This window comes from Lonchura striata, chromosome 15 (assembly GCF_046129695.1).
Source record: "Lonchura striata isolate bLonStr1 chromosome 15, bLonStr1.mat, whole genome shotgun sequence".
Lineage (NCBI taxonomy): Eukaryota > Metazoa > Chordata > Aves > Passeriformes > Estrildidae > Lonchura > Lonchura striata.
In genome coordinates, this window is record NC_134617.1 from 15,480,306 (window position 1) to 15,502,308 (window position 22,003).

General features: G+C 50.4%; 1 protein-coding gene across 1 annotated transcript in view; it reads right to left on the minus strand.

The window, feature by feature from the left end:
* Positions 1 to 2,448: 2,448 nt before the first annotated feature.
* PFDN1 (prefoldin subunit 1) overlaps positions 2,449 to 22,003 on the minus strand; it is a 30,899-nt gene continuing 11,344 nt past the window's right edge. The window contains exons 3-4 of the mRNA XM_021531876.2: positions 18,204 to 18,288; positions 2,449 to 2,603 (exon numbers count right to left, since the gene is read on the minus strand). Of these exons, the coding sequence (XP_021387551.1) occupies positions 2,520 to 2,603; positions 18,204 to 18,288 (169 nt within the window). The 3' untranslated portion in view covers positions 2,449 to 2,519. The remainder of the gene's footprint in view (positions 2,604 to 18,203; positions 18,289 to 22,003) is intronic.

A 22,003-nucleotide genomic window follows, 5' to 3' on the forward strand; every position in this document is an offset into this window, starting at 1 on the left:
GAGAACGGAGCGGGAATGAGAGAACGGAGCGGGAATGAGGGAACGGAGCGGGAATGAGGGAACGGAGCGGGAATGAGGGAACGGAGCGGGAATGAGGGAATGGAGCGGGAATGAGGGAATGGAGCAGGAATGGAGCGGGAATGAGGGAACGGAGCGGGAATGAGGGAACAGAGCGGGAGTGAGGGAATGGAGCGGGAACGAGGGAATGGAGCGGGAACGAGGGAATGGAGCGGGAATGAGGGAATGGAGCGGGAACGGAGCGGGAACGAGGGAACGGAACGGGAATGAGGGAATGGAGCGGGAACGGAGCGGGAACGAGGGAACGGAACGGGAATGAGGGAACGGAGCGGGAATGAGGGAACGGAGCGGGAATGAGGGAACGGAACGGGAATGAGAGAACAGAGCGGGAATGCGGGAACGGAGCGGGAACGGAGCGGGAATGAGGGAACGGAGCGGGACAGTGGGAACGGAGCGGGAATGAGAGAACGGAGCGGGAATGAGAGAACGGAGCGGGAATGAGGGAACGGAGCGGGAATGAGGGAACGGAGCGGGAATGAGGGAACGGAGCGGGAATGAGGGAATGGAGCGGGAATGAGGGAATGGAGCAGGAATGGAGCGGGAATGAGGGAACGGAGCGGGAATGAGGGAACAGAGCGGGAGTGAGGGAATGGAGCGGGAACGAGGGAATGGAGCGGGAACGAGGGAATGGAGCGGGAATGAGGGAATGGAGCGGGAACGGAGCGGGAACGAGGGAACGGAACGGGAATGAGGGAATGGAGCGGGAACGGAGCGGGAACGAGGGAACGGAACGGGAATGAGGGAACGGAGCGGGAATGAGGGAACGGAGCGGGAATGAGGGAACGGAGCGGGAACGAGGGAACGGAACGGGAATGAGAGAACAGAGCGGGAATGCGGGAACGGAGCGGGAACGGAGCGGGAATGAGGGAACGGAGCGGGACAGTGGGAACGGAGCGGGAATGAGGGAACGGAGCGGGAATGAGGGAACGGAGCGGGAACGGAGCGGGAATGAGGGAACGGAACGGGACAGCGGGAACGGAGTGGGAATGAGGGAACGGAGCGGGAACGGAGCTGGAATGAGGGAACGGAGCGGGAACGGAGCTGGTATGAGGGAACGGAGCGGGACAGTGGGAACGGAGCGGGAATGCGGGAACGGAGCGGGAATGAGGGAACGGGAGTGGGAATGAGGGAACGGAGCAGGAATGAGGGAACGGAACGGGACAGCGGGAACGGAGCGGGAATGAGGGAACGGAGCGGGAATGCGGGAATGGAGCGGGAATGAGGGAACGGAGCAGGAATGAGGGAACGGAGCGGGACAGCAGGAATGGAGCGGGACAGCAGGAATGGAGCAGGAATGAGGGAACGGAGCGGTCGCGCTCCCGCCCCGCTTCCCTTTTCTCTCAGCCCCGGCTAGCTCTTGTGGGGCGAGGGCGGGCGATGGAGGCACCCTCCGCCGCTCCCAGCTGGGCTTTGGAGAGTGCCTTTGTGGGTTCTGGGCAGCGCTAGCAAGCCTCGCGGTGGTGAATGAAGAGCGGATCCTGCTGGGGGCTAAGTCCGAGTTTATTGTAGCCCAACGGGGCCAAATATCCTAGAACGGTGCCAGCCAACAGGAACAAGCACAAGGTGCTTGCACTGGCTTATAAACTGTAAGGGAGGGGTATCCAACGACCAATGGGAATAGGGATAGGGGGTGGCTCCGGGATGGGGGGATATGATGGGGTCCAATGGGGGAAGGATATGGGGGGAGCCCCAGGTCCTCGCCCAATCACCCGGTGCCCTGAGTAGAAGCTTCTGGATGGATGGGAAGGGGCACCGAGTGATAGACAAGGCACCCGGGGGGGGTAAAATGCCTCTTTCAGGGTGATGGATAGATACTGGGAAAGGCGGGAAGGGGGGACAAGGCGGGAAAACTGGGGATAAACCAAGTTGCACACGGGGGTACAAAGGAATAAACCAATACATAATATAGGGATAATAAAACATACAAATAACGCAACTCCACAGAGCGGGAATGAGGGAATTGACCAGGACACAGGGAACGGAGCAGGACAGCAGGAATGGACCGGGACAGCAGGAATGGAGCAGGAATGAGGGAATGGACCAGGACAGAGGGAACAGAGCGGGACAGAGGGAAAGGCCCAGGAGAGAGGAAATGGTCCATGGCAATAAGAATGAGTTGGAGCAGTGGGAATGACCTCCTGGCTCAGGCTGGCAGGGCCTGAGCCAATTCCCATGCCTGTGCCCGTGTCCATGTCTGTGTCCCTGTCCATGCCTGTGCCAGCCCTGCCCACCTCCCTCTTCCCCCACCACCCATCCCCAGCAGGACCCTCCCCAGTGCCCAGACCAGGCAGTGGATATCTACACAATGAGGGGCACCCCAGCTCCTGCCACCACCCCATTTCTCCATCACACCCATGCAGGGAGAGCAGCCACAGAGACACGAGCTGTGTTTTATTAAGGTGAGGTGGGGGTCAGGCAGTGGGGATCAGCCAGGGGTGTCACTACTGTGCCCTGCGAGCCATCAGCATCTCCCGGATATTGTCTTCTGCTTCCTTCACGCTCCGCTCCAGGTACGACTTCTTCTGCTGCAAGGCAGAAACCAGAGGTAAGTCAGGATCCCCCCAGCCCTGCCAGCACAAACCTGGGTACCAGGGCCCAAAGACACCCAGGGAGAGCTGTGGGTGCTGGCTGGGGCACCACCTCTCTGCACGTCCCACGTGGGGACGGCAGTTACGCATTCCCAGAGGCACAGGGGCAGGGCAATGTCTGCACAGACTGAATTTTGTTCCCCCCAAACCTTTTCAGAGCTGCCAGGGCTGTTGCAACAGTGGCACTGCAAAAAGTAGGAGCCATGAACCTCAGCAAGGAAGGAAATCGAATCAGATCCTGTAACTCTTGGAGCCTAGAGAGGGACTGACATGCCAAGGCCTCCTTATGGAGACACAGCAAAACCCTCTCCTTGGGCACAAAAGGTTATTTTTCCCAGATGAGCCATTTTCTAACTCTATATCCTCCTTTCTATCAGCAAATCCCTGGCATCATCACCAAATATGTGTTTCTTTAATCATCTGTAATTAGGCTGGGCTTGGCAGGGAAGCAGCCCCAAGCCGTGCATCCCAAGATAGGAATTCAGTGTGCAGCGTTTTTTCCTGTTAGTCTGGGTGCTCCTCTGTGGCTGGAAAAATCAGCACTTGGCTCTTTTGACTATTTTCTCTGGGTTTCCAAACAACAGACACAACAGTCTCCTCCAGCATTGCTCCCATGCTCCCGTGCTGCCCATGTAAAGCCCTGCCCTGGGCCATGCCAGCTGCCAATAAGGACTGGCAGGATTGGCATTAAATTCCAGGAGTCCAAAGCATCCTGCCAGAGGCTGTGCCAGTCACCAGTGCCGGGAGCCCCTACAGCAGTGCCCACCCAAACCTAGGACAGGAGAAGGGCAAGAACTGCTGCTGCCCTGAGAGCCTGTGAGCTCATGGGACTTGTAATGCTGAAAATCCATCAACCCGTGGCACAGACCCGCTGCCACCACTGCCCCTCTGTGCCCCTGCTGTGGCACAGCTGCACATTCAGCTGGAACAGCCCTGCCATGAGAACACCTCTCCCAGCCCTGCTTCCAAAGGCTGAAGGGTTTGTATTTAAATCCAAAGGCTGCTTGTGACAGCTAGGGCAGGGTGATGGCCCAGGGTTCCTTGTTGCTCTCTGTGGTCCCTAGGCACGTGGGGTCTCTTTCGCTTACAGGAACTGCTTTTGAGGAAACCACAGGGAGAAGAGCAGCCACAGGTTCCCACTACCAGTAACTCAGTGACACATGAGCAGGACTCTGTCACCGCCGCGCTGTCCCCACAGACAGCGAGGGATTTCACACATAGGGAACCGAGTCTGAGGGCAGCAAGAGGACACAGGCCCAAAGAACCCTTGTGGCTCCAAGCTTCACCTCGCTCTGCTGCCCAGAGGAGTGGCAGCAGAGAGAGCACAGCTGACTTCTAGGGCGTCATTTTTTACTAAAGCTTTTTCTTAACACCATTAAATGAGTACATGAAGTGGTCCTGCCCTTCTGTCCTCTCCCCTGCCTCCTGCTCCCACCAGGCAGGAGGAGACAGCTCCAGAGAGCAGCACTCCACAGGCACACTGTCCAGCAGGACTGGGAAAGCCCAGCAGAATTTCAGACATCCCATCAGGAAGCCTTGCTGGTGTCCATGTGGGCCCCACTTCCACAAGGACAAGGGACCCTGACACAGCAGAGGAGCACCCACATGGCCCACAGGTGGCCCCACACTGCCCACCCCTGCACAGTGACATGCTCTGCCCCCCCCGTGACAAAAGGCCTGGGTTTAAGGTCATTTCTGCACTTGGGCAGCACCTGCAGTCCCAAGTAGGGCAGGATTCAGGGAATCTTTCTATACCTCAATCACTGTCCTTTGTCACCTAACTTCTGAGGCACAAGAATCTGGGCTGGTCCCAGTACTTTTACTCCCTCCCAGAAGTAGTTTCCAGGGAGTCCCATCTCCGGGCTCCAGGAACATCCTTTGCGCCTCAAGGGGAGCTCTGTACCTGCAGCCAGGGGCTGCAAACGCCCCGAGCTGTCCTGCAGCCAGGCAAGGAGCTGGGGCTGGCTCCCACTCCAGCCCACAGCCCGGACCACAGGCAAGCGAGGAGCAGACGGGCGCCACATTTTCCGAGACACGTGGCGGGAGCGAGGTGTTTCTTCCCCAGGAAGGGGGAACTGCAGCCCGGCTTCTGCTTCGGTCATCACCGGAGAAGGAGCCGGAGGCTGCTGCAAGCCCCTCCTCACCGCGATTACCGGGGTCTAGACAGGAAACTCCGTCTCTCCCGGGGAGCAGCGCCGGGCGAGCGGCTGACACACGCTCTGCCTACTCACGGCAGCACAGCTCTGAAGTCATGCTGGAGGCTGTTCCGGTCCAGCCAGACCTGCCAGGCTGGTGCTATCTGTTCCCTGAACACCACCCTGCATCCCCAACCCCACCTCCAGCTCCCAGCTCACAGCTTTCATTTACACTCGCAACCCGAGTTAACCCTGTGTCCTCTGAGCCCTGGTTTGGGCCAGCCTGTGGCTGCTGGGCTTCACCTGTGCATCAGCTGATGCATTTCCCTGGGAAAATGTGTTTGCTGCTCCAGGAGATCATCCTCTGCTACCTGTGCCATGCCAAGTGCAGCCTGTGGGAATTCCCAGGGTAATGTCAAAACTGCACTGCTGGTTTTGGTCCCTTGTGAAACCAAAGGTGGCTGCTGCTCTCTGAAGCCTCTGGTTTCACCCCTACAGCTGTAGCTCCAGTGCTCACCAGTCAGGAGCCCAAGGGGCCATGGCAGCAGCCCAAGGGGCCATGGCAGCACGCTGGGCCTGCACTGCTGGCTTTGGTGGCTGCATGACCTGCAAGCTGCTGACGCAGAGCTCCCACTCACTCACCACACCAGTGCCCTAAACTGCCCCCATGCTCCCCCAGCTCCTGTGGGTAAGGACAGGTAAGGTGGATGCCCAAACTGGCCCTAGGTGCCATTGCCTGAGCCACAGAGCTCCAGGGAAGAGCAGAGAAAGGAGACTGGCTTTGAGAAAGCAGCAGGGGGAAGTTGCCACATGACACTGAGCTCCCAAAAAAGCCCCAGTTTCTGGCTGCCAAGCAGGGCCAGGCTCCACAGGAGGCTGGGCAGTGACCCTGGTGTGCTGCTGTCCCCTTGAAGTCTCACCAGGAGTGTGGCAAGGCAGTGACAAGGAAACCCGGAGGGCACAACAGGAAGCAGCTGGTGTGTCAGCCAAGGGCTCCAACTGCAGCAAGGGGCCGGTTCCTCCTCCTGGTTCACAACTCACACAACCACTTGCTAGAGAATTATTTTACAAAACTCTCTTGTGGGGTGTTACTGAAACTTATTTCAGAGGAACAGCCTCTGACCAACAGTGCCAGGCCCTGGCAGCCCCCCCGCTCCCAGAGAAAGGCCAGTGCGTTCCCATGACCCAGGCACAGCTCACTCACAGGGAGGGATGAGCCAGGGCTGCAGGTCCGTCAGCACTGGGGAATCTTCTCCCCCACACAGCAAGGAAGGGGAGCTGGAAGCTGCATGGGAGAGGGCATGTGGGAACGTGGCAGGATTTGCAGCTACAGGTTTCCAGGTGGAGAGCATACACTCCAAAACTGAGCCAGCTGACCTGATCCAGCCCAGGACATGCTCTTGCATCCTCATTTCTTCCTGCCATAGGTGATCCACCAGTTCTCATCCACTCTCTCCTCTGTGGTGACAGCTCCCTGATCCCCCTTCTGCCCCACACAGAAAGGGCTCTGCCACCTGCACTGGGACACGAGACCAACACACAGCAGCTGCCACAGCCCAGTGAGGTCTGGGCCTCCTGAGAGCCCCGAGAGGGTGCAAACCCACAGAGCATGCCCCCAAGAGCCAGTGCAGTCAGTGCCTCCCAGCCTGGTTTCCTAATTCCTTTAAGCTAATACCACTCCCAACAACAGTTCCTTCCCCAGGCAGGAAGGGCTGCAGCACTTGGTAACAAGACAAACCACAACCCTGATGATCTGTCTCAAAACCAGCCCCAAAGGAAGTGTTCTCACCTAAATCTGCTTTCTGGAAACAGAACTGCCATGCTAATAGCTGTGTGGCACCAGGAGGGAGGGCAAGAAGATCCCTCCTTGGGCAGCAGAACCAATCCCACCAGCTGGGCCTCCCAGCACATCCTAGGGGCTCAGAAACTGGACTTTGCACCTCTCCTACCCCTGAGTATAGATATATCACCAATCTGGCCAATATTCTCCTCTGCCAGCTCTCAGGAGCCTTCTCCACCTCCAAGGCTTCCTGCAGCCTTCCTAAAAAAGTTGTGCAGGGCAAAGGGTGCACTTGTGTGTGGTTCAGTGCAGCTACATGGACTAAAACCACCATCTCCCACAGCCAGAGGTGCACCCAAAAATGAGATTGACCACTCATGCAGCCCCATCCAACAGGCAATGCACATCCATCTCCCATGAACCCTTCCCAGGAGGAATGGTGGCTGTCCAGCTGACAGCTCCACAGACAGAGCTGCAGACCCTGGCAGGGAAGGCACCATCAGCCCCAGCCCTGCCTGCGAGGAGGAGAGGGAGGGCAGGGCAGTGATATGCAATGGGCCTGGTGGGATGCAATGCCCACTGCCAACACATTCCCAGACACCTGTGGGGGGCTGCAGGCAATGGCTTTTGGGGCTCCATCAGCCCTGGCTGCCCCTGTGTTTGCTGGTGTAGGAAGTGCAGACTCCTGGAAGCACCAGCTCGGCTGGCCCCAGCCTGGGGCTGTGCAGGCAGCGCCACGAGCCAGCACCCGCTGTGCACGCTCCTGACCAAGGTGTGCTGGCGTGGCCAGCCTGTGCCCTGGCACGGGTGGCTGCAGCCAAACAACATCAGAGGACTCGCCCTGCCACCACCCCATTGCTGGGCTCTCCCCTGCCCTTCACTCCCCATCCCAGCAGTGCCTGCACCCTGACCAGCTCTGTGCTGTTTGCTTTTGGCAGCAGCTGTGGAAAGACTAGATTGAATGCAAATACAATTACAGCTCACACCCCGAAGAAGAAAAGGAGCTGTGGTTAACAGAAGTGGCCCGTGGCCTTTTGACACGGTGGGAAGTCACCTCCTGCTCCAGCAGCTCCCACCTCCACTCCCATTGCATCACGCTGCTGGAGAGGCCGATGCTCCTCAAGATGACGCACCCGGACCCGGCATTCCTGGCAGATTAAAGAGACAGCATCCACAGATTCCACAGCAAGAGAAAACTATTAATCAGCTTTTCTTGGATGGGCTTTTGATGATCAAAGCACTGTCATCCCCCCAGCACTGTGATTCAGACTCCTCTGCCTTCGGGGAGAGCGGCTTGGCCGCCACCAGCCCTGCGTGTGGCAGGGCCTCGGCTGGAGCCGTGGCTCGGTGGGACAGGGCACAGCATTCTCAGCCACCCCAAGAGCCCAAAGAGCCCTGTGCCCCCAGAGGGAGCACACACAGCAGCCCTGCCCATCCATGCTGCCATACCCTCCCCCTCACAGGTGAGTTTCCTGTGTCAAGTCATGGTTTATCATTCAACAGCTTTTGCTCTTCAAATTCCACTCCTCTCACGTCACCTCTGCAAATGAAAGAAAGCTTCAACCTCTGGCCTGCAAACACAGATTTGCTTAAGCCCAAACAAAAATGTTTCCATGGAAATTTTACGATCTAGTATTGGAACATGCCTATTCCTTTCAGCCTGTTCTTTTTTTGCCCCATTTTTGTTTTCTAAAGTGTTTTTCTATGAACTTGTTTTACACCCAACTTGTGAGGACAAAACAAGCTGGCAGGTCCCTTCCTAGAGAATATCTCCTTTCCCATGGCTCTCAGCATGCTTGGCTACTAGCCACCAGATTCTGGCATCCCACTCTCACACTCAGAAGGCTTCTTTTGAGGAACACTGCAGTCTTTAGGCATGATGCAGTGCCTCAAACAGGAGCCCTGAGACAACTCATCTTGTGACATCTCAACAAACCTGCGGCTAGCCAAGAGCTTCTGTATCCCCCAAAATTAACTCAAACCATTTCTGGAATTCCCTGAGGGCTTTGTGGGAAAGTGATCAGCAGATCCTGAGCTAGAGTTGGGAGCACATGGTTGATTGGAGAAGGAACTTCCCTGGAGGGATGGCAAACTGTTCTGCCTGTGCACTGGGGGCCAGGCAGCAGCAGCCCAAGCTGCACTCACTCTTGAGGCCACCACTGCTGTTCAGGGGTTGGCAGTGCCCAAACTCCCTGTGGAGAGCAGCACTCCAAGCCCTGGCACACACACCCTGTGGAAGGCAAACATTTTGGTCAGACTAATTTCATGGAAGAAGATGTGCTGAAGACATGTGCTCTGTTTAATGGGATTTCACTTGGAACCCCTGAACAGGAAGGAGGTGAACCTGCTGAACAGCACCCAGCTGCTCCTGCTCCAGGAGAAGCCGAAACAGTGGGCACCAGCAAGGGGGTGGGGTAGGTCTGCAGGCAGCCCTACGCCCTGATGGGTCCACCCAGCACTGGTCCTCACCCAGTTCAACACTGTGGCACATGTACACACTGGGAATTACTACTCTACAGCAACCACCAAATATTTAGATACACTTCAAGACTTTCCAAGCAGTTATTGCCTCAGGAAGTTGCCCAGTTTGCTCAAGAATGAATGACCTGGAATGGGAAGGGAGCCCAGCTGGTTTCTGACGACAGCTGCTGACAGAAGCGTGATGCCATATACCTAAGAGGAGAAATGATGATTCAGACCCTGGTGTTTTTCCTCATCTCTTCCTTCCACAAGGTAACGGGGACCCACTGAACTATCTGGGTTAGAGTGCAGAAGAGAAAACATGTAACTACATTTGCCAACACAAGAGATTCCTTAAAAGCACCTGCCTAAAGAACTGCCGGTGCAAATCCATCATTGTGTACTGAGCCAACCACAGCACAACCAGCTGGGCTTTCCCCATCATCACTGAAGCTCCTCAAGGAACATACTCTACAAAGGCTAAGCTGGAAAAACCCCATTAACTTCCATTCTTGGTGCCTTCAAGAGAAGAAGGGGCAAGGTAAGGGGCAGAAAGCCAGGCTGTCTGCCAGCCCTTCTGCCCAACCCCAGCCTTGTGGCAGTAGCACTTCACTGTCTGAGCCACAGGACAGCGCTGCCAGCAGAGATGGAGACAGCTGCTCTTGGTGAGTGGGAAATGATGGATTATTCCAGTGAACTCCTGCACCCTTGCCTGATGTGAACTACTACAAAAGCAAGTGGATGAGAACCTTTCAGTAGGTGGCAGCAAAAATGTATTATCAACCCAAAGGATTCCTTTAGGGACACCCCTTCTTGGCACAATTCCCCATTTAGAGCAGTTTCCAGGAGTATTTTGCTCCAGGTCAAATACTGCACCCTAACCAGGTTATGACAGCAGAGAGTCAGGTCAAACAGAGAACTTGGGGAGGGAAAACTCACACAGATGCTGAAACCCCCACGTTCTGTTTCGGCGGAAGCATCCCTCACCAAACTGCCTCTTGCAAAATGTGGTAAGTTCCCTACCCCAGTGCCTCAGTTTCTGTGGTCCTGCAGAGCTGGTGTGGCTCATCGGGATCCCTCCTGGCAGTAGGACTTTTGCAAAACCATACCACACCTTTCAGCTCTCACAGTCCTGGCCAAGCAAGGCCACGTTAAAAGAAAAATAATTTCCATACATTTCAAAGACAAATCAGCAACAAAGAGATGGTGTCAACTCCCAGCTAGGCAACATCCTCCCCCCCAGATCAGACAGCCCTGAACTCGGAGCAGCCAAATGCCCACCACCAAGGCATCAGGGACGGAGCAGGGGGTGACCCAGCAGCGGGGACAGCAGGAAGCGTGACGGTGAGGGCTGCCCTGCATACCTGGGAGCAAGGTGTGGCTTTGTACAGCTGACTCAGGGCTGGGTCAGGGCTCCAACAGGCAGGAGCACGCTTTCCAAATAATCGTTTCCTGTTCTCCCCAGGCGAGATGAAGGAGGAGATGGAAGCAGGATGGAGGTTTATCGGGCACAGATAATCCCCCTCCCCAGAGCTGCCTGGCACAAAGGCAGCCAGGAGGCACTGCAGGGGCCTGGTGACTAAGGCAAGGACAGCAGTGCTGAGTTTGTGACTAATTATTACTCATGCAAGGAGGAATTTGGAGAGGGACCCGCATCCAGCTCAGCTCGTTGCTTTGGATCCTTCTGTGGCCATAAGCACAAAGGAGAGCTTTGACAATGAATCAGACTCTGCTCCAAAATGAAGACTTATCAACCAACTTGGTGTTAAAATGATTTCAGTATAACAATAAAGGCAGCTTAATGCTAATCAGAGGAAACAAGCGATGTCTTGAGGCTCAGATGACTAAATGTAGGTTCCTGGATCGACAAAACCCTTTCAACACAGCAACAGAAGTGGGTTTTTATTAATGCATAATGTGTTTCACTTTCCTCCGAATTACAAAGGAATGTGAGTGGACTAGCAGGAGTTGCTTGAAAAGTTCTCTCTGTTAGGTTGTTGGGGATTTTTTAATAAAGAGTAATCCCCCCCACCCCAAAAAAACATAAAACAAGTTCTGAGAAGCCTTTATTTTGAAACCATGTCTATAACTAAAGGACTTACGAGGAAGCAAACAACCCCCACATTAATTATCCTCTTGCTTTTAAAATCTACAATTATCCACCCAAAAATAAAGGTAGGAAGAGTGAAAACAAAGTCATCAAATTCCAGTTCTTCCTTCATAAAGCCTTTGCCCTCTCAGCTGGTTTGTGTGCTTACTTTGCAGTCTGCAGTACAGGGAAGACTAACAAAGAATTACTAATTAAACAACTGCTCGCAAAAATCTGGCAGTTTGAAAACCTGTTGCAGTGAATGAATCCTCCAAATGAGAGATCCAACCTTGCCCCTGCATACCCACACATTTGTGATGATATAAATACACATCATTGCACTCAAATCAGCATTACCCACAACCATTCTTCATAAAAATGTGGTGAGACATTAGTTTTTATAAGCCATCCCAGGCCTAGGTGGCAGATGACCGGTCCAGAGATCTGGGAATCCCCTTTCCCCTTTGAAATATGAGAATTTCTTTTCCCTGAGCCTTTAAGATTCCAACATCATGTTTTGCAACTAGTGACTTGTGCACTATTTAACACATGACAAGCTTCTTACACAATTTTCAAAGCAGAACATACTGTGATTTGATCTTTATCTAACAAATTTAACACAGGACTAAGAGCCAGCTTTTAAACAGATCCACCTCCTTCCCTGCAGATACTGCGGAGCACTTGCTGTCTTTAAAATCTTCCAGGTGCTGGCTGCACACAGCTGATTTCCATTTGTCTGCAATGAAAGGTGACAGTAACACAACAAAGAAACATCCATGAAATTCAGCTGTAAGAATACAATCCTTTTGCCACCCTCATTTTTGACAAACAAGACAGACCTTGAGGCTTTAAAATTAAAAAGCAATTGAAGTGAATGATTCCTCACATCTGTGAAGACCTGTTCTTCATGTAACCATCAGCAGAGTCAGTTTAGGGAACAGAAAGAATTAGAGCAGCATTAGCAATGCTCCAATTCCTCCAGTATTTACCTTAAATTGTGTGGCCCCAGTCCAATGTCAGAGGGCCTCTCCACAAAGCAGGATTTTGTGCTAGTAGCATTAGCTCTGTGTCCATTACAACTCTCAACCTCCTCAATGTTTTGTCATTTTGAAGCCTATTTTTCTCATTGCTTACAGTATCTTTCATTTTGAAAATCAGGAATGAGAACACAGATTCTCCTCCCTGTAAGACAGCCAGACCTATAGGGGAAAAAATGAGCTTTGGATACTGCCTTCTCCAAAACAAGGCTCTCATGGAGGGCAGAGCACTGGTAACAGCTCTGCCCATGCAGGCTGCACTCTTCTCTCCTATGGGAGTGCCTGTGGATGCTCCACAGCTGACAGGCAGGCAGCTGGACCACCCATGTCCTCAAAAAGCAAGTTAAGCCTGCAGCTTTGCAGCCTGAAACACAGGAGCAACCCTCAGTGAGGGCACAGACTCAGACATGGGATGACAGCAGCCGAGAGAGTCAAGATGAAACACATTTCCCAGGAACGTCACCAAGTCCAAATGTCTGAGTCCAGAAGGACCTGCCCAGACACCCAAAGCCATGCAAGATGCTGCATTTGGCCTGGCCTGGTCCCCAATGAGGGGCTCTGCAGCTCATCTTCACCCTAACATCCATCATTTGTAGAGATCCCAGAGCTTCCTCCTAAATGTCCATGCAAGCCCAAATACTAATCCTACACGGTAAACTCGCTTCCATACTCCACCTGTCCCCACCTTAAGTGTCCTGCCTCTCTCTACAGCAAGCAGAGTGACTGACCTTGCCTATGTACAGACAGGGAAACAAGGGGCAACTTCAGTGACAACGTGTTTCAAATCCTCCTCCCAGTACGTGCTCGCATGCCAGCAATGGAATGAGGGAACAGCACCCTCATCCAAAGTAGAATCTGCTCCAGGCTAATGCACAGAGACTTATTCTTGAGGCTTCTCCTCTCCAAAGCAAACAGGAGCATTCCTTATTTCCCCCTGTTTAGTTAAAAAGCCCACCACACATTCCTGGGCACTGGCCTACCCCAAGCAAACTATGTGATGAGAACTTCTGTGCTGCAAATCCCTGCAAGAAATTGGTCTAACTTGGGAACACCCTAACAATTGCTACCTTCTGGTGAGCGCCTCGTGGTCTGCAAAGAGCACCACAAATCTCAAGAGACTTGTTTTCACCTCATTAAAACCACCCACAGAAATGGCCTCCATGCTGAGGGTTGCAGTAAAAAATGAAGGAGAGTAGGAGCACGTTGGAGGCTGGGACCACACCAAGCAGGTCCATCCCAGCCATACCTGCCCCAGGCTCCAGTGCTTCTCCCCAGCCACACCTCACCTGACAAATCTTTGTTTCCACAGGGGAAGAAAACACTGCTGTGGCAACTGTCAGAGAAAACTCATCACCGGGGGGCTCCGCCACTCTGCCTCAGGGCTGCAGCAAAGCCATTTTAAAGCTCCCAGAAAAAGCAGATTAGAGAAGTGGAAGCCACAGGACAAGCAGGACTGTGCTTAGGCAATACTGGAGAAGAAGTCGGCGGTCACCTTCAGGCATTTCAGTGCAGTCACTGTGTAACTTCACCAGCTTTGCAAACATCACCTGAGGCTTTAAACATGGAGCACAGCAGTGTTTGAGAGCACAGTGCTCCTTCCTCCACCAGGAATGAGAGCAAAGATGTTTTCTGCGTGGGAAAGGGAAATTGGACATGGTGTTTTAGGGCTCGCATGAAGGATTTCTGAATTAGAAATCAAGCCTTTAGGTACGGCTTTCTTGACTATATTTTCTACTCTAGGCAAAACCAACAAACCAACCCTTTATCTCAGCAGCAGTAAACTTTCAGTCTCCCACGGGCATGTGAAAGAATTGCCTGGGAAACAAGCACACAGCTATCTTGTGGTCAGAGTTTAAAACCAAAATCCAATTCCCCCAGAAAGCTGCAGGTTGCTTTTGCCCTTTTCCCGAAGGAGCTAAATTCAGTGGCACACAGCAGACGGAGCTGCCCAGCAGAGCCTCCCCCTTATTTGTTATTTTTAGCAATTTAGTCTGACAACGCCTGACAACTAAACAAGCTGAATATAGCAGGAGAGAAGGGGACTATCAGATATTATCAGAGAAAGCACACAGTGATAATCACTTTCTCCACCCCTAATGAAGAATCCATTTTCCATGTCTTTATAACATCATAGAGTTTGTTCTTTTTAAAATGCCACATTTAAAAACAGAATCCATCTAGCCCTACAATGGAAACGGATAACATTTCCTGAAACAAAGCATTGTTCCACCCCTCACATATCATGTTTCCTTAAAAACAAGGGAAGAAAAACATTACTTGGTTTTTCTCCTAATACTGCACAAACATGGCTGAGCTAAAAAGAGTCTGTGCTCATCCCTTTAGAATGCTTTCAAAATAGATTTAACACATACCCCTCGTACCATGAAACACAACAAGAATTTGATAGTATCAGGACTGGAAAAATCCAATCCTGCTAAGCAGGACGTGTCCCATGCCGGTGTGTGAGGGAGCCAATGGCACCAAACTCTGGAGGTTTGGGTAAGCCCTGTTGGCACAGCCTGCCAGCAGGCACAGCTACTGTGCCAGCAAGCCTGGGCAGTGTGTTTGGATTCCAAAGGATTAGATACAAGTTGTGAAGTTCAGAAAGCCACACAGGTGCATGTGGAGTTGGCAGGCTGAGAACATTGGGGCTGTTCAGGCTGCAGATGAGAAGGTTGTGTGGAAACATCATAGCACCTTCCAGGACCTGAAGGGGCCTACAGGGAAGCCAGAGAGATACTCTCCATCAAGAACTGGAGTGACAGGACAAGGAACAACAGGTTCAAACTGAAAGAGAGGAAATTAGATAGAAATTCTTCACTAACTGAGGGTGGTGAAGCCCTGGCACAGGTAGCCCAGAGAAGCTGTGGTTACCCCATACCTGGAGAGACCTGGTCTAGTGGAAGGTGTCCCTGCCCATGGCAGAGGGGTAGAGTGAGATGATCTTTAAAGTCATACAAACCTTTCCAACCAAAACCATGATTTTTACATATATATATATATTTATATATATATACACTCTTAGATATATTCACATCCACATACAGCTTTAACAAGCAGGGTAAAGCTACCTTTGATTTTCTTCCAACAACTTCTGCAGAATAACCAACTGCCCCCTCATCCACACCCAGACCCCTTGGTACTTTCAGAACACAGTTCCTCTCACCAAGCAAAATGTGTGTCCCAGCCAAGCCTTATTTTCTCAGCCCTTTACAAGGACAGGTCTGGCTGTCCTTACTGCAAGAAGGCCCAAACCAGAAGCATCCCATCAATTTTGTGATGCTGCCTTGAAAAACACAATGCACTGCTTCAACAGTGGAGAAACCCACACGAGAGAAGTGAGGGAAAGGGAATGACTGCAATCATGTACTGCAGTGGAGAGTGTCAGAGGGAAAAGAGAGACAAAACTCCTCATAGTTTTCAAAGTTCACTGGCAGCTGTGAATGTCAGCAAAACCAGCTCACACCTCTCTGAAGCAAATTAAAGACACATTTTCAGGAACAGGCAGCTGGAGATCTCCTTGCTATGCAGCTGGATGGATTTCCAGAAGAGCTCAGCAGTGAACCCAGCCCTCCTCTGCAAACTCCTCTGCAAACAGCACCAAGGTATTGGGGAGAGCATTTCTTAGATTCAGGAATGTATCAAAAAATACACATTTCACAATCCCCTGGCAATAATGTCATCATAGCAAAGCACAATTGCCTCAAGCTCAGCTATGTGAGTAATGAGATCAGCCACACCATAGGGTACTGGGGGATTACTCTGACCAGCCTGATTCAGCTGTGCAAAGTGAGAAATGTGAGTAAGTCATAAGGTAGTTAACAATGTAAAATATAAACCTAAGCTTTAAAACCCTTCCAGTTTTAATAATGAATGGAGAGATGTTTAACCTTTCTTGGCTGGATATTTATTTTACAACGATGCGGTGGAAGCACAAGGTCACAAAGTTTTACATTCTTTCCTGCTTCAGTCACAACTTGTTTTCAGGACAGCAAAATCCCCTGCTCCTGTGATAAGTGCTCTCTGAGCTGGACTCAGGTATTTCCCCTGAAATCTCAGTTTCAGCCTAAGTGTTTGTCCTCTTCCATGGAGAATCCCAGGCCTAAGGAAAACCCTCTTCACAAAACTGCCACAGCCAGCTGGAAAGAGATCAGTTAAAAGATGGACTTGAATGTTTACTTAACACAAACTTCTCAAAGTGTTGGCATTCTGAGCCCTCCTACTCATGATTAAAAAGAAAAACCAACCCATGTAGCAGCCACCTTTCCACTCCAACCACTTTTTGAGACAGTCTCAGTTTTGAGACTACTGCTGAAACTTCATCTCAACAACCATAACCAGAGACTCAGCAATGAAGCAGAAAAACACATTTGTGAAGCAGCCAGTTCTGAGGCTTTGTGTAAGAACAGCAAGGTTATAATTTGTGGGAAATTCCACCCATTTTGCTAAACTCAGTGATCGGGAAGTTCAAGAGGTAAGATAATTCCCCACCAGGAACAAGAAGAAACCCAGATGGCACAGCTGAAGGGCACAGTAGCCAAGAAGTTGACCACAACTCACTGCAGCTGGCAGCAAGGGACCCCAGGAGCAGTTTATAAACAGTCTGCCAGCCACATTCCACCTGCTCCCAAACCCAGAGGTGCTGCCAGCCACATTCCACCTGCTCCCAAATCCAGAGGTGCTGCCATGAAGTCCTCCAGCTCCAGCTGCAGGGCTGTCTTTGCACAAAGCCACTGGCATCTGGCATGGCTCCAAAGGAGCAAGGATACAGCTGTTTTTACCACATAACCATACAAATGGCTATGCCTTGCCTGCACACCCCCTTAGATACAGAACCTGTCCACAGAGCACTTGTCTTTGACCTGTGCAGAAAGAGTTCTCATGGGAAGAAACACAAACCCCCTTAGAGCTGGGCACAGGCAGCACTCCAAGCAACACAACATCTGGGGATGGGCTTGCTCCACCAGCTCCTCAGGCAGGCTGAGTTTCAAGAAGGGATTAAAAAAAGTACAGACTCAACTTCTGCTCACAGGTCTGAGTGGGTTTAAACACAGACCTCCTATTCCTGATTGTCCCTACTTTTTTGGTCTCCACTTTCTCCAAAACAATAACAGATGGGAAAAGCAGCTTGACATAAACTTGGTCTTTGCTTTCTCTGTCATTCCCCAAAGACCAAGAAACAGGGGTTTGTATTAACAATATTTTAGGAGAATTATAAAAAAACACCCACTAACAGCCTTGGAAAAGTACATTTTGCACTTCTCCTCAGAAGAGCTGTAAGCTGTAGACGCAGCCACAAGAAGATAGTCAAGATTCACTAGATAGCCTGTTTGAACACTGGAACTTGCGCAGACACTACTTTTTATTTCCTAGATATCCTTCTATGCCTTGAATACTCCAACCAGATAAACACAAGAACACAGAAGTGTTCTGACCATGCTGTCAAAACAAAGTTCCATCACCCCACAGATCTGCTCTTCAACAGCAGTCCCAAGCACATGTTTAAGGGCAGAGAGTAAGGACAGGGCAGGCCTGCATGGTGCTTCCTCCTCATACTTTCCCACCCTCCAGACATTTTTAGCTCAGGGACTTCCTGAGCAGGATGCCATTTCTACATATTTGGTAATTCTCAATGGATTTCTCTTCCATGAATTTGTGCAATTGTTCTTACTGCAATTGCAGTGTAACCTTTAAATACCCACAGCACTGCTAATATTTTACATCACTTATCTGCTGCAAATAACCACATAAACATAATTTTGCTTGTTTTAGACCTTGCTCTTAATAATATCATTTGAATGCCTCGCTCCCAGCTTTCATACCGGGGCACAGAGTGATCAACCCCTTCTAGTTTGTGGATCTAGGAAAGAAACCAAGTGCCTTGAGTTACTTGTAGATTACTTGTAACAGGCTTTCTGTTTGATCTAGTTACAATCCTTCAGCATGAAAAGTAACAGATAAAAACAAGAGATGTAGCAAAGAGCATCTTGTAGACCTTAAATGTTTTACTTTCATCATCACTTGCCAAAAACTTACCTCTAATTCTTTAATTTTCTCTTCAGCTATTCTCTGTTTTTCTAAGAGTTGATTATGAATCACTCCTTTAGGCTGAAGAATAAACCTACAAGTGAAAAAGAAGACAGAAAAAGTTGGGTGTTTTTTACATCAGTGTTCACCAGTTGTGCACCAAGTCAAACTAGAGCCACCTCTGGTAAGTGTTCATCCTCCCTCCCAAGCTCTGGACAGAGACAGGAGAAATTGCTCTGACAGCTCCTAGAGCCCACCAGGCTGGCCCCAAAGGCTCACCAGCCTCACCCGTGCTCTGGGAGGATGAACCTGGACACACAGAGATCTCCCTCTATCATTCAGTGTCCTTGAATGATCTGGAAGCAGTTCTGGCACACAGACAGCAAGAGGAGTTTGTCAGCACCTTCCCTTCAAAGGGATTTAAATCAGTTGATGGCACAGAGTCAAGAAGACTCTTGACAGGTAAGAGCTGTCTATTAAGGGTTTAGTACTCACAAGGTAAACAAACACACAATAAAACCAAAGCTTTCCACAGAGAAAGGCTGAGAGAGTTGAGGTTGAGCAACCTGGAGAAGAGCAGGCTCCAGAGAGACCTTACTGCAGCTTTTCAATGTATAAAAGGGGCTGACATGAAAGACAGAGAGAGGCTTTTTACCAGGGTCTGTCATGCCAGGCAAGGGGCAATGGTTTTAAACTGCAACAGGGCAGGGTTATGTTGGACACAGAGGAGAAATGTTTTAGACTGAGGATGGTGAGGTGCTGGCACAGGCTGCCCCATCCCTGGAAGTGTCCAACATCAGGCTGGACGCAGCTTAGAGCAACCTGGGACAGTGGAAGGTGTCCTGGCCCATGGCATAAAGGTGCCTGCCTCGCTCAGAGAAGCATCTGGAGGAGCACCAACATTCAAAGCAGCTCTCCAGCACGTGGCACTGGCATCCCACAAAAAGGTAAAGGACAACTGAGTTCAAACAAATTTTAGGAACTCTTCAAGGTTGTTTTTCATCCTTCCAGACATAAAGAATGTACAAGCTGCAGATTCACCCCCTTCCCTACTTAGAAAGTCCCCCAGGGGATTTAGAAGGAGCCTCCATGGGTCATACCAATGAGGTCAAGGTCTCCTCTAGCACCAACTAGGGTCAATGTCTTCCTGCCAGGTGACAACAGCTCATGCTCCAACAGTTAAAATGAGCAGCTTTAGACAGGGGAGAATCAGAATGCATTCCCCGTCTGCTACAGAAAAACCTGAAATCAGTTTGCAGAGTCATCTCCCATGACAAATGACATTATTAAAGTGTTTGCTCAGTGCCTGGTAAACACATACACGAATCTGCCACTTGGCTGGAAACCCAGTGCCCCCTGCATCAGTAACCCAGCCAAAAGGAAAACTACCTGCCACACACATTCCTGAAATGCATGGGAGGAAAACCGTGGATAATTATAATAGGTTTCCAATTAAATCTCTCTTTGGGGTTGCTATTAACTGAACACAGAAGTGCCTCCTCCTCCTCCCACTTCTTTCCCTGTTCTGCTTCACCTCCTCTTCTCCACAGGAACTTCCGCTACATCTTTTATGTTGCAATTTACTCAAATACCTCTCATTTTTTCCCAGTCTTGCCTCCTGCTTATTGCTGGCATCATCTTTGCCCTCTTGTCTGCTCCTGTTCTCACCAACACAGCTCACTCAGACTCTCTTTGTCCCTTCAATCTCCCCTTCCCAATGGGAGGTGTCCCCACTATTCACTTGCACACAGTGATGATGGTTTGGGGTCCTGGCATACAGCAGATTGCTGAAATAACAACACAGGTAATTTGTGAAAATCAAGTTCAAGACCACCCTTCTAGGAAAGAAATTATTTTCATTGCTGTTAATACAGAGCCTGGATCCAGCCAGAGAAGAGGTACTTTTCAGGAACACCAGCAAACACATCATTCTGATGCTCTTACCTCAGGCATACGATACCAGAATACAAAACATCAGCCTTCACACACACCCCCTGTAAACACAAATTTTGCCTTGCTTCTGCAGTAGTTGCCATTAGTGAAAACCAAAGCTGCAAGACGCTTTCTGTACACAAAGCCATCAGTCCCTTCCCACGTCATTGTTTCCCTGAGCCTGCCCGTGTATGTGAACGTTTCCTGAATTATTTCCTTTTTTTGTGGGGGTAGCAAAGAAGAATACAATCTCTTCTCATTTGCTTCCCCAAACTGTACAGGAAGATTGATCATTTTGGTTTCCCTGACGTCCCTGATCTAAAAAACAAAGTTCAACAGCAACACAGCTTGAGCAATTTTCCCCATGCTGCATCTGGGAATGTCCCTGCTGGGTGACAGGCACTGGGCGATCCCGGCTGGCTCACAACTGCTACAGGAACCAAAACCTCCAACAAACAACTGCCTGACTTCACTTTTATTCTGCAAATGTCAACAGCAGTCATCAGGGAAAATATCCTCCCTCCCATCCTCCTGCAATGCTCTGGCAGACATGCAACAGCAAATTAAAATTGGATGGCTGAAATTAGCACTGACAAGACTTATGTGGGCAGCTGGGCACAAATACAACCTGCCTGCTATAAAACAGTGGGCTGGAACCTGGGTCTGTTCACACACTTGCTCAGAAGCAGATCAGTTGTCCCTGACCTGGACAGCAGCATCCTGCAGATCTTCACCTGTGCTGCTTAAAGCCACCCAGTTGAGTTCCCTGATGAAGGACTGCGGAACTCTCAGCCTCAAGAGCAGAGGTGCCACCCTGGAAGATGCCAAAGGCCAGGTCTTTGAAAGCTGAATTATAAATCCACACCCACAGTTAACTGTTTAAATCTGTGGCTTCACTTTCCAACACAAGCAGGACTCAAAAAACACATCTAGTTTGGAATACACACATTATGGAGATCTATTTAAAGTTTTTACCTTAGAAAATAACGTGGTTTATGGCAGCACTTGGAAAAAGCAGAAGTTTGTTCTGCTCATTAGGTAAGAAGTGCTGCAGGGCACTTGTAATAAACCAGAATTTAAATTTATCTTAATTTCATTTTTCCAATTGTCCTAAGTAATACATTAACTTGATGATTCTTAGATTTTTTTCCTCACCAAACTGAAGAAATAGGGCAGTGTCATTCTGCTACCTGGTTTCAGTTAGATGTAGTTATTTTATGTACAGATTTTCAAGCTCATTAAAGAAGCACAGTACATTCTGACAATTTAATTCTTCCCTCAGTGAGTTTGTGAACAGGCCCTTCAAACCCATGAAACTAATTCTGTGCCTGGAGGTTCACCACCAGCTGAGAGCTGGCCCCATATCAGTCATCGAGCCGAGGAGCCCCTTTCTGCTCAGCGGAGTGGAGCCAGCCCAGCAGGTGACACAGCTAATACTGACCCAAGAGCTGCTTCCACAGCTCTGCTGGGGTTCATGACAGGCTGCAAGCCCCCAGAGTTTGTGTGTTGGAGTGGGATGGAGTTTAAGCACTGCTTATCCACAGAAGACAAGCAGCAAACCAAGTCTTCTCCCAGATACGAGAGTTCATCCGTATCCACCTGCTCTCAGTGAAGTGTCACAGCACACACGCATAGATCTGTCAAACATGACACCTACACTATCAACCATGAAACAGTGATTCAGAAACATGTTCAGCACCACAGTGGCAATTACAAAGCTTAGTAACAATCACCTCTTCACACAGGAACTTTTTCACCGTTGCTAAATGAACATCAGAAATATCTGGGTCAGAATGGACAAGTTCACCCCACCTCACCTGGCCACCCATTTCAAAGAGAATAGCTAATAAAAATAGAATAGGACTTGCTAATAATTT